This window comes from Rhodamnia argentea, chromosome 9 (assembly GCF_020921035.1).
Source record: "Rhodamnia argentea isolate NSW1041297 chromosome 9, ASM2092103v1, whole genome shotgun sequence".
In the NCBI taxonomy this organism is placed as follows: domain Eukaryota; kingdom Viridiplantae; phylum Streptophyta; class Magnoliopsida; order Myrtales; family Myrtaceae; genus Rhodamnia; species Rhodamnia argentea.
The window spans coordinates 6,540,598-6,553,573 of NC_063158.1; the positions used below are offsets into that span (position 1 = coordinate 6,540,598).

The 12,976-nt window shown below is 41.3% G+C and overlaps 1 protein-coding gene and 1 pseudogene across 1 annotated transcript; both read left to right on the plus strand.

The window, feature by feature from the left end:
• The first annotated feature begins 1,287 nt into the window (after positions 1–1,287).
• On the plus strand, positions 1,288–3,191 carry LOC115748597 (annotated as a pseudogene).
• Positions 3,192–10,387: 7,196 nt separating this feature from the next.
• Positions 10,388–11,821, plus strand: LOC115748598 (hydroquinone glucosyltransferase-like). The gene has a single exon (XM_030685124.2). It carries the CDS (start codon positions 10,388–10,390, stop codon positions 11,819–11,821), a length of 1,434 nt encoding a protein of 477 aa, XP_030540984.2.
• The last annotated feature ends 1,155 nt before the right edge of the window (positions 11,822–12,976 follow it).

Consider the following 12,976-nt stretch of genomic DNA (forward strand, 5'->3'; position numbering starts at 1 on the left):
CCAAATAAGACACAAATTTCGATAACTAATTTACGTGGCTCGATTAATGTGAACTATTCCATCTATTGATCAAGCAATACAACAAATCTTACAACCACATTTATATCACTCAAACAGTTTCAATATTTCCCAGTTCTCATTTATACCCAATTAAATCCACAATGATTAGGAAAAATTCTAAATAAGAGGTTGAAATGTCATCGTTTTCTCAAATAAAGGTTTGAAGTGGAGCTTGTTTCAAATAAAGGCTTTAAATACCCTAATTATTTCAAAGAAAGGCTTGACTAAGGGCATTTTCGTCATTTATATTTAAAAAGAATTCATTTTTTTACATTGTTTTTTCCCTTCCTTTTGGCCGGTACCCGATCTCAAGCGATGGGCAGCCACCGGTGGGGGTTGCCTCACCCAAGCTAGTCATCCCTTGATCATTGCGAGGGATGGCCTCGCCGACCCTCACCAGATCTTGGCAAAGCGATCCTCACCGGCTCTCGTCCAGTTGCCGATGACAATCATCGGGTCCTCAATAAATGATGAAAATGACAAGGCAACTTCAAGCCCTTCTTTGAAATAAAGTCTACTTCATGTCATTATTTGAGAAAACGAGAACACTTTAGGCTCATATTTAAAAAAATTTATAATATTCGGACTCACATTATTTTGTGAAATAGTGATTCAATCTCAATGAGGGCACCGACCCTTGCCGGTGGTTGCCCTTGTTCGGACTTGGGCGAGCGCCGATGACCCTCGCCTGATTCGGGGGAGGGCCCGTAGGCCCTCGTGTAGTCGGCCGGAGTCGCTAGCCATTGGCCGGGGCTCGGAGATGGTGGGGCGGCGGCGACAAGGGCTATGTAAGCTCTCGATGTCAGTGCAACCCTCTCTCTGTTTTTTTTTTTTTTAAATAAATTAGCTTACTTTTAAATTTTTAAATTTTTGAATCTAATTGAATTTGTATTTTTATCAAACATATCTTTTAAAAAAATATTTTTGTATTGATGATTAGACTTCCAACGAGCCACATCGGCTTCACATATTAATAAAAAAACTCTCATCGAATTTTCGACCAAGCTGATTGAAGCTTGGTACTTAAGTGATTATTTTTCATAAAAATTGGCACTTACATAATCGTTTGAAACTTTTGGGTATGAAGTGAGCGCCGTACACAACTTTTAATATTTCAGATGTACTTCTCCGGACATATACTTTCAATATTGAGGTTGATATCCGACAAGCTCAAATGACGATCGGGAGTCCAACCCGAGCAAATGGATAAGTATCTAATCAACCGCAATGAGCATCCACCGTGGAGTTGATCAAGTCGAAAACGGCAATCAGTCCAGCTTCAAAACCTTATTCGGGGTGATCCACGGCCCCAGGCTTCAAAATATTCAACATCATTTTGCCCGTAAACTCAACATCTATGAAGTATGAATTCCACTTATGAGTTGGGCTTTTGCCAGCAGAGCCCGCGTAGCTGTCTAGTCTTTTCCATAAGGTGTTTCTAGCCATCACATATTAACAGAGAAAATTACCAAAAAAATCCTAAATTTATTGCAATTGTGCCAATACAGTCATAAATATTTTTTTTATGTCGATTTAGTAGTACACCTTTTAAATGTGTGCCAATTCAGTTAATTTGGCCGACCACCATTGACGTGGAAATTTTTTAATAATTTTTTTTATTTTTTTATTTCTTGTTTCTTCTTTTTTTCTTTTCTTTCTCATTTGTCCCCTGCTCGCCGGCCATTGGGCGAGGCCATCATGGATACGGGCAAGGCGGCCTCACTAGGGCATTCCTGGCCGCGACGAAGGCGGACTCGATGGCCTCACCCATGCTGGGCAAGCTTTGGCGACCCTTGCCAGCAACATGAGGAAGGGAACACAAGAGAAAGAAAAGGAACAAAAAGGCAAAAGAAAAGACAAAAAGGAAAAACATTAAAATATTCGTAAAAACTTTGCCACGCCAGCGCCTACTAGCCGAATGTACTGAATTGGTACAAATAAAGGTTTGGAACTAAATTGACACAAAAAAAAAAATTTAGAACTGAATTGACACAATTGTAATAGATTTAGGACTTTGTTGGTAATTTTCCCTATGTTAGCATGGGTGTTGATGGGTTGGGTCAAATCGGATTTCCTTGCTACTCGATTCGACTCGAATTGCATATGCAACGAACCAAAATAACTGGTTGGGTCGTCCCTTTCTATTTATTCTTTTTTTTTTTTTTGAAACTTCGAACCAACCCGAATCATCCGGGTTGTGGGGTTGAAGATAACCGGTTCCACACCCGTCCACGAGAGTGAACTGCTCGACCCGGTCGAGGCCCGCTGCAACGACGCCTACAAGTGGGTCCTCCACCACGCAGGGCGGTACAGGCTGGCGGAGGGGATCCTTCTCAATGGCTTCGAGGAGCTCGAGCCAGGGACGGTCGAGTACCTACAAGGGAAAGAGCCCGGGAAGCCGCCAGTCTACTCGGTGGGATCGCTGGTGAACATGGAGCAGAGCAGCAAGTCCCACGGCTCGGAGTGTCTAAAGTGGTTGGACGAAAAGCCCAAATGTTCGGTGTCGTATGTGTCGTTCGGAAGTGGTGGGACCCTGTCGCACGACCAGATCAGGAGCTGGCTCTAGGATTGGAGATGAGTCAGCATAGGTTCTTGTGGGTGGTGAGGACACCTAAGAGCAAAGCGGCCAACGCCACCTACTACTTACCGAGTGCACCCTAAACGAGCCGCTGGAGCTTTTGCCCAAATGCTTTCTAGAGGGGACCGAAGGCAGGGGCTTGGTCAAGCCATCGTGGGCGCCGCAGGCCCAGGTCTTGGCCCACAACTCGACCGGCGGGTTCCTCACCCACTGCGGCTGGAACTCGACCCTGGAGAGCGTGGTCAACAGCGTGCCGCTCGTCGTCTGGCCGCTCTATGCCGAGCAGAGGATGAACGCGCTCATGCTGACCCAGGACATCAAGGTGGCGCTGGGGCCACGGGCTGACGAGGCGACCGGCCTTGTGGGAAGGGACGAGATCGCCAGGGTGGTGAAGGGCCTGATGGAGGGCAAGGAAGGGAAGAGGATTCGGAGCCGCATGAAGGACCTCAAGGACGCGGCGGCCAAAGTGCTCGGCGAAGCCGGGTCCTCCACGTGGACGCTAGCCGAGTTGGCTCTCAGATGGAAGGCGAAACTTGTAAATGAGCTTCATTAGAATTGTACCGCATCATATCACATCTTATCTCTTACTTCTTGTTTATCATATGATGCCTTGTTTAATGCCATTTGTGGAGTTGGTTTTTCAGTTCCTGTTGGAAAAATTGTCATAAAAATCTGAACCTTTTACACTTTTGTCATTTTAGTCGTAAATTTTTTAAATTTGCTAATTCAATCATAAACTTTTTCATCTTTTGCCAATTCAGTCCTATTGGCCAAAAATCGCCAATGTAGACACCGGCCGTCCTACTTGACACCGCCGGTGCCGACATGGATAATTTTCACTAATATTTTTTAAATATATTTTTTAATATTTTTCATTTTTCTCTTTTCCTTTTTCACATTTTTCCTTGCCTCACTCGGCCTCAACCTAACCTACGGCGGAAAAAAGATAAGGAAAAAGGAAAAGAAAAAGGAGAAAAAAAATAATGGAATCTTTGAAAAGGTATGAAAATATATTCAAAATTATCCACGTCAACGATTTTTGGCCAATAGGACTAAATTGGCAAAAGATAAAAATGTTTATAACCGAATCACTAAACTTAAAGAGTTTAGGATTACATTGGAAAAAAATACAAAATGTTCATGACTTTTTTGACAGTTGTCCCTATTTCTGTTTGTTTCTTCTATTCCCCTTCCTGTAGTAACTCCTCTCTACGTGCATGTGGAGGATTAGGTTCGTGGAGCAGCCATTTTCCCACCTATGTGTTTGCTCAGCAGTCCATTTTCCAGTCGAAGAAAAGGATTTTGCGTGGGGAGTCAACTTCGTCGTAGCCAATGACATGAGCCGTGGAGGTTGGGGAGCCAATTCACATCATTATGAAATGATTATTCGATCAGCTCACCGTAAAAGGATTAGGTAAGTGTGGCATTGACAGCCCCAATCATCTTCTTTTAAACTAACATTTTGGGAAAGTGCAGGAAGAATGGGGCACAAAGGATGTGCCTGAGAGTTCAATCATGTTGATAAAAATATGGGGAATAATTTAGATAAAGGAGTGAATGATTGCGGAAGAAAGTGGGTGATCGCAAACTGAATTCCAAATGGTGGGCCTCTAAGAAGGGACAGATTCTTATTTCAATCGCTTTCACAAAGCAAAACTCATATGTCATTGAGACCGTAAAATATATCTTGCACTTAGATGTATCAAAATAGATCCAAAACTGATCATTTAACTCATCTTATTTTGTCCACCATCGGAAAAAAAAAATCTCAATAAGAAGAGTGGTGTAATTCCCTCTCTCTCTCTATACACACACACACACACATATATATCCCCATGAATTGTGATTGGATGTTGGACTCTCCGAAGAAGTGTGCTCGGGTAACGTTGCCGACTATCCCGTTATTAGAATATTTGATTGCCCATATTGTCCTCGAGTTAGTGATGGAAAACTCGATGGAAGGGGCAAGAAAGTGCATGTTTTTAGGCTATGCACAAGGTGAGCGGGGTTATCGATTGTGGTGCCCCAAATTAAATTCACATGTTATCAGCAGAGAAGTTGCATTTGACGGGTTTCTAGTATTTTTGAGTAGGAGTGTTCTTGGCGGTGCTTATATGGATCCGGACGGTGTTCGGCTTGAGGTGGAGTCGCAACCGAAAACTCCCGAGGTAGCGAGTATTAGCGGAGTAACCGACACAGATGGTGCTTGTAACAAAGTAGAGCCTATAGAGCCAACAATTTCTATAACTGTTAATATTGATAAGGTGCGTATTCGGTTTCCTAACGGATATAGATGTAATACTGATTTTGCTTTATCCGAGATAGAGAAGGTTGTGTCGGAAAGTCTTTGTGGAGCAGTTAAATGTAGATGTGCAGTTAATGTTCATGTGAGGTCCATGATTATGGCGAAATTCAAGTGCGGCTTAGACTTGGAAGATGTCTGCGGCGGTTGAGCATGTGGGCTGTGGATAAGTAGTAGTGAAGCTCAAATTATCAATGAAACGATTGTGACTTGGTTCAAACGTCGAGCCAAAGTGGAGATTGTGAAAAATATGTCTCGAATTTGAGTCGAAAAAGGGAAGTTTCCTAATTCAACTAAGTTTCCTAATTCAACTAGGTTTCCTAATTTAAATAGGTTTCTTAGTTGATGGTTTTTCTATTTGGAGAAGGTTTCCTCCTTTAGATCCATTTCTTGCCTATATATAAGATGTGGATGTTCTTTGTGAAAAGTATCAAAGAGGAGCTTCTACTAGTGAATTGCATCCTAGTATTCGAAGCCAATTAAATCTTGTGAGTAAGATTTGTAAATTCCTTTGTGAGATTATTTCATAAAAAATTGACGTAAAACACTTGTAGGTTATTTGATGTGATCGTGGGCTAGAAAATATTGAGAGTGTCCGAATGATTCGAATGAGGATTGTGATCTTCGTTATATCATTTGATCTATAATAGAATTCGTTGCTACTCTCTTTGTGGATGGAGGTCTCTACAACGAAACCACAAAAATCTAGTGTTCAATTTATTTTCTCATTTTATCTATTTTATGTTCGATCATTTGCTTTTGCAACATGGTATCGTAGGTGTTTCGGGCAGGCGGACGTTATGGTGTAGCAACGCGAGCCCAATGGGTTTGAGATTCAAGTTGAGGTAAATTGACGCAAGATATTTGAATTAAGGGGGAGCAAACCTAATACTGGAGATCGTACGTGAGGGGATGATTGTTAATATGCACATGTGAGTTGTGTTAGGGAAGTCTCACATCGAAAAATTGATTTGGTGTTGAGCGGTTAATATATCATAGTTGGCATATGACTCATTGACTTAAGCTTTTGAGTAAAAGTGTGTCCGATTGGATATGTTGACGGACTCGGACTTAAACTCCCTCTTGGATCTCCCCAGTCCGAAGATATTCGATCTTTTTTTGGAGAGGCCTTAAATACTTCATCCTCTTTTTCTGAACACGTTATTTCCTTGGCGTACTACTATAGAACAAGTGTAATCTCATGTGGCATGCTATGAGCTTACCAATGACGCTGCTTGACAAGGTTTAGGAAAGATAGTGTTGCTTTTACGTGGATCGATGATAAGTTGGGTTTGTACCATTAAAAATCTCAAATTGGTATACCTTGTGTGATATTTACTCAAAATTAATTTTTGTGTAACAAAAAATCTGGGAGAATTACCAAAAAAGTACTAAACATATAGTAATTGTGTCAATTTAGTCTTAAATATGTTTTATTCATGCCATTTCAGTCCATTTGGCTGGCGGGTGGTGAAGTGGATTTTTTTAAATAATATTTTAATATTTTTTTAACTTTCATGATTTTTTTTCTTTTTTCTTTAGCTTCTTAATGTTTCTTAATCCCCAATTACGTCTAATGATTTCATTTTGATTAAACTCACCTAATTTCTCATAAAATAATCACTTAATCTTATAGAGACGTACACAAAATTCTTCAGACAACAATCCTTAGGGACTGACAACACTCAAACTTCTAGATGCTATCCCCAAAGGTATTCTGCATTAGGTATAATTCATGCCTTCTGCACACAAAAGGCACGAAGGCCCAATATCTTTACAAATAAATCTCTTATCTTCCAGATATCTTTACATTCCTGCATTGGACTTTTAATTTTCAGACTAGTGTCGTTGATCAAATCCGACGTGGATCTATATTCTGGATGTTACGTTGTTGATTAAATTCCAACGTAAAATCTTTGTGTTTTCAAGCTTTGTCGTCAATTAATTTTCGACATAGTTGATCAAACGTTTGGTTTCGTGGAAGATGTTGTATTTGTCAAGCTTTCTTCTTTAATTTAATTCCGATACGGCATGTGTATCTACAGTTTTATTTGAAGTGGAGTTATCATTAATTCTTATTTGCTTATGATATTTCTTATCTAAAATTGCCACAGAACTTGTCTCGTTTAATTAAAATTGAAGAACTATTTTCAAAGAAACATATTTTGTCACGAGATAAATTCTGGTGAAATAATATGAAGCAATGCAAAAACCCTCAACGATAGTATAACCCAAATTTTGAGAAAGAGACACTACAAATGTCATAATTTCCACATGACCCCGACTTTGGTGCCATAAGTTTTCAACCGATTACTTGAATGCTAAATATTTGTAAAGAACATGCACTTTAGTGATGTCAATTCATAGATATTTTTCATGCCCAAATATCGAGAAAAAGGCACCACATATATTATAACCTTTTTACGGCGCTCTCACTTTGGTGTAATTATTTTTCAAACGATTACCTAAGTATTATAATTTTTAAAAACGTTCACTCAAGTGATGTGAATTCTCACGTATTTTCCATGACTTAAAGATGACATATCCTGCCCCCAGTGCACTACAATTAAATATGAAATTACTTATTTTCTTGTGAAATTTTTCCTTTTGGTATTCTGAGTTGAAAGGACGGGTGATTCAATTGAAAAAGGACATGGAAGTTGGGACAAAACAAAAGCCGAAGATAAATAGAATTTATGCTCCGTTTGTTCGCAAAAATTATTGATTTAAAAAATAATTTTTGAAAAATGATTATTTGTGTCACTCATAAAAATAAATAAATGAGAATATTTTTATTATTTATAGATTTTTTTATTGACTAATTATATCAAGCAATTCAAGTAATTGTTTTTTTTTTAAATATTATCAAATAAACACGCCATAAATGAAATTGACCTAGGGGTGGGCCATTGGCCCACTGTCATGTGGGAAGCACAAGGTTAAAGGCCCGGTAATATGAATGTTGTCCCTTTGCTTTCTTAGATTCCGTTTGTTTCATGGAAATGAATGATTTGGAAATATATTTCTGAAAATAATCACTTATTTCTTTTAAAATGATTAGCTAGAGAATTTTTATTTTCATTATCGACAACAATTTATGTATAAATATTCTCGTGGATTATAATAATATTTTTCTTTCATTTTTTTAAGTGATATAAGTGTTAGTTTCAAGAAAATATTTATCAAATCATTTATTTTTTGTGAAACATACAGAGAATTAATTTTGAGAAAATATTTTTGCGGTTCGAGATTAGTTATGTAGAACCTCTCATGCGAAAAGGATTCAGACTTGAAGAAGGCGGTCAAAGTCCAATTTGGACTCTATTTATATGGCTTTCCCGCACTCGATTCTGGCCGGGTTTTATCCACAGGCTCAAATTCAAGACATATTATATATTTTTAGTATATGTTCGATATTCATTTAACTCATATGACGATCGTAATTAAAATTCTAATAAATGGATAACTTATCTAATCAAGCCCGATGAGTGTACGCTCGTGAGAACTAATCGAGTCAAATCTTAGGATATCTTATGATATAAATATTTGGGCAAAAGTCACAAAGAACCCCAAACTATGTCCACCGTGACATATTTAGCCTAAACTTTTTTTTGTGACATCGAAAATTTCAAACTTGTATTTGAGTGACACATTTACCCTTCGTCAAAGTTCCGTCAATAAATATCCTTAAAAATTTGCCTACATGGACGTTGGGAAGCAAACAAAATTTTAGGGTAAGTATGTCACAGTGCGCATATATATTATCGGGCTTCGATGTACTCAATCACATAGTCCAAGGAAATGAGCTCAACTTATACCAAGTATGAAATCCACTCATGAGTCGGGACTCATGTACATGTCTCCCGACGTGACATATTAGTCCACTTGTCGTGCCGATCTCTTTTTGGACGTCTCTGCGTGATCGTTCCTCATCGGCAAAGGCTTGAAGAAGTTACGAATTACAAACTCTCTCTTCCTCCGTCTCCTCCATTTTTACAAACGCCGACGACCACCGGCTAGCTCTCCTCCATCCAAAGCCTTCCTCCCTCTCCTCCATTCGCAGCCGCTGACGACCCTTGACGAGCTCCTCTCCATCCACATGCCACGCGTTCAGGCCCCCGCTATCTCCTCCTCGCTCATCTGGTTACCTCCATAGCTGCAACAATCGGCTAAAACCACAGAGAGAAGACAAACCCATGTATGCTCTCAGCAAGTGCTTACCGGAAACCCAGACGCCAATTTCCTCAATTTCTTATTTGTGTCTTTTCTGTGATGCCTTTGAGGTATGTAGAGTGCGTAACCTTGCCAGGTATGCCACTCGTAAGGTGTGCGGAAGCGTTAAAACAAAAAAGATAGAGAAAGCTCTTGGAGGTTTTGGTGAGGAGAAAACACAAACACTCAAAAGAAGAGAGAATGATATTCAAAATGCCTTTGCAAAGGCTTTACACGTGGAGAAAATACATAAGCTTAACTCTAAGGAACAATTCTGATTAAAAAAAATAATTCTAATTAGAATCATATTTTCTAATTTTGTTTCCTAGATGATTTTTAGAGAATCAAAACGCGTTTGGTAATTGCACAAAAATTTTGTTCCCGGAACAGCTAGGTGGCGAGAATTCTTTTTTAAAAAAAAATTCACCTTTTTTAAAAATTTTTTAAAATTTTTTTATTTTCCCTCCATTTTTTATTTTTTTTGAATTTTAAATCTTATTTTTAAATATAATTTTAAAAAGAAATGTATTTATAAAAATTGGTTGTTCGTAAATTGTCAAATCTAATTTTAATTTTTTTTAAAGTCTAGGAGTCCACGTGGCCTTAATCGTTTTAAAAGAACTAAGATTTCATTTTATATTTTTATTTTTTGTGATTCTCAAAAGTAACAAAGAGAAATCCGTGTTGGTTTTCCATTCTTGTATGGTATCCAAGACTTAGTCAAACTTGGATAAAAGAAAACATTTCTTATAACTTTCATATGGGTAAGAGAAAACTTTTTCCAATACAAAGTCACAAAATAAAGTAGAACTTTACTTCTTCAATGCAATTTGGATCATTTCATGTCATTAATGTTGGAGTCAATTAGAGAACCAAAGTGCAATTACGGCCTTTCATATTAGTTGTTGACTCCAACGTTGCCGATGGCGATGAATATTGAGCAGTGATGCCTTTGTCTCTTGCCTTGGAGCTTTTGCTTTTTGAAAATATTTCTAACGTTTTTTTCGGTCATTGAAGCTCTCCTAGTTTATAGTGCTGGTCCTCAATGTAATGTGCATGCCACGTCAGCCTACCACTTAGCGCGAGCGGTTCAAGCAGAAAACAGACCCACCAACCCAACGACACCAAAAGAATTGGACAACCATCAAGAAAGCAGCTATTAAAAGCCACCTCGTCGCTCTTGCAATTTGCTCCCTAGAGCAAGAACAAGAAACACTTCCTCATCATCGCCAACCATGGAACGACCTTCGACCACCCCCCACATAGCCATCGTGCCATCACCGGGCATGGGTCATCTCATCCCTCTCGCCGAGTTTGCAAAGCGACTCCTCCACCGCCACACCTTCTCGGTCACCTTCGTCGTCCCCAACGACGGCTCCCCGTCCCAGGCCCAGAGGTCCCTCCTCGACTCCCTCCCTCCCTCCGTCACCTACGTCTTCCTGCCTCCCGTCAGCTTCGACGACCTCCCCGCCGAGACGACTCGCATCGAGACCATCATCGCCCTCACGCTGGCGCGCTCCCTCCCCTCCCTCCGAGACGAGCTTTGGAGGCTGGCGGAGTCCACGAGGCTCGTCGCCCTCGTCGCCGACCTCTTCGGCACAGACGCCTTCGACGTGGCCGAGGAGTTCAACGTCTCCCCCTACCTTTTCTTCCCCACCTCGGCCATGTGCCTGTCCCTGTTCCTTCACTTGCCGACACTGGACGAAGCGGTTTCTTGCGAGTACAGGGACCTTCCCGAGCCAGTGAAGATACCCGGTTCCATATCGGTCCCTGGGAGTGACCTGATCGAGCCGGTCCAGGACCGCCGCAACGAAGCTTACAAGTGGGTCCTCCACCACGCAAGGCGGTGCAGGCTGGCAGAGGGGATGCTGCTGAATAGCTTCGAGGAGCTCGAGCCAGGGGCGATCGAGTACCTGCAAGGGGAAGAGACCGGGAAGCCACCGGTCTATCCGGTCGGACCGCTGGTGAAGATAGAGCAGAGCGGCAAGCCCGACGGCTCGGGGTGTCTGAAGTGGTTGGACAACCAGCCCAACAGTTCGGTCCTGTACGTGTCGTTCGGGAGCGGCGGGACCCTCTCGTACGACCAGATTCAAGAGCTGGCTCTGGGATTGGAGATGAGCGAGCATAGGTTCTTGTGGGTGGTGAGGACCCCTAATGACAAGGCGGCCGACGCTAGCTACCTCACCGGGCACAGCCGAAACGAGCCGTCCGAGTTTTTGCCCAAAGACTTTCTAGAGAGGACCAAAGGCAGGGGCTTGGTGGTGCCCTCGTGGGCGCCGCAGGCCCAGGTCCTGGCCCATAGCTCGACCGGCGGGTTCCTCACCCACTGCGGCTGGAACTCGACCCTCGAGAGCGTGGTCAATGGCATGCCGCTCATCGCCTGGCCGCTTTTCGCTGAGCAGAGGGTGAATGCGCTTATGCTGACCCAGGACATCAAAGTGGCATTGAGGCCGAGGGCCGACGCGGAGAGCGGCCTGGTGGGGAGGGACGAGGTCGCCAGGGTCGTGAAGGGCCTGATGGAGGGCGAAGAAGGGAAGGGCATTCAGAGCCGCATGAAGGATCTCAAGGACGCGGCGGCAAAGGTGCTCGGCGACGATGGGTCCTCCACAAGGGCGCTCTCCGAGTTGGCTCTCAAATGGGAGGCCAAACTTGTAAATCAGCTTCATTAGAATTGTGTCGTATCATATCTTATCATCTCGTTTTGAACTGATGCCATTTTCCCACCTATGGATATGCACAACAGTCCATTTTCGAAATCGATTTTACTTATAACTCCGTTGTATACTAGGCTATGATTTTGCATATGTACTCCACGGTAGTTTTGAAGGAACAACATTCAAAACAGTGGCCTGTGGTCGTGTGCGTAGAGCCAATGGTGACTTGATGAGCTCACTATAAAAATATGAATATGCTTCCATGAAAGATTTTTTTTTTCCTGCTGTGAGATTGACTCACAACGTGATATGGGATCCACTTCTTTAAGAATTTGTGACCTACAACATGATATTATTCACACAGTCACCAGAAAACTGTTATACAAGCAAGATATTAGACAGGCGTGGCATTTGATATTCCTAATTTTCTTCTTCTTAAAATAATATAGGAAGGTGCAAGTAAAAATGGGGCATAAAGGATGTGCCAAAGATTTCAATCATTTTAAATAGAAAAATGGGCCATAAAGGTGCGAATGATTAAAGGAGAAAGTGGCTGGTTGTCACAATCTTTCCGAAGGTGAATTATTAGGGGAAGGCTAATGGGTTACTAAACGGGGTCCGCCGTTCCTCTCACGAGGTAGTCGGTCGCGTTTAGCATAGGTTCTCATAAGCCCCACAAATCGCAATTTAGTACTCAAACAAACATGCATTGAAACTTACTTTTTGAAGGCACCACTAATCAATTAGGGTTGATTAAACATCGTAAGAGTATATTTTACTTCTGCAAGTTAGAGATACAATGGTTCGGGACTTGGTAACACTAAACCGGTTTAACGCTCTTTCGGTACCTTTTCTTTTTATTTCGAAGATGTTTTGTATGTAGTCTTTATTCATTTTTATCCTATTCGACTAACATGTAACGAGTGATCATTTGAGTAAACAAACATGAAAGTAACACCCAATAATCATAGCAGTGAACAGTTTGCAGAAAATTTAAAGAACCTGGATGCGCTAGTCAATGCAAAGCATCTCACCATCCACCGTCACGAAATTTCTGCAAACTATTACTTAGGAAAATATGCAGAGAGAATGCATGGATACTATGAATGATTGTGCATGAGTTAATGACTAACATGATTTCACGTTTAATTAACATGGAGGAATTAAGAA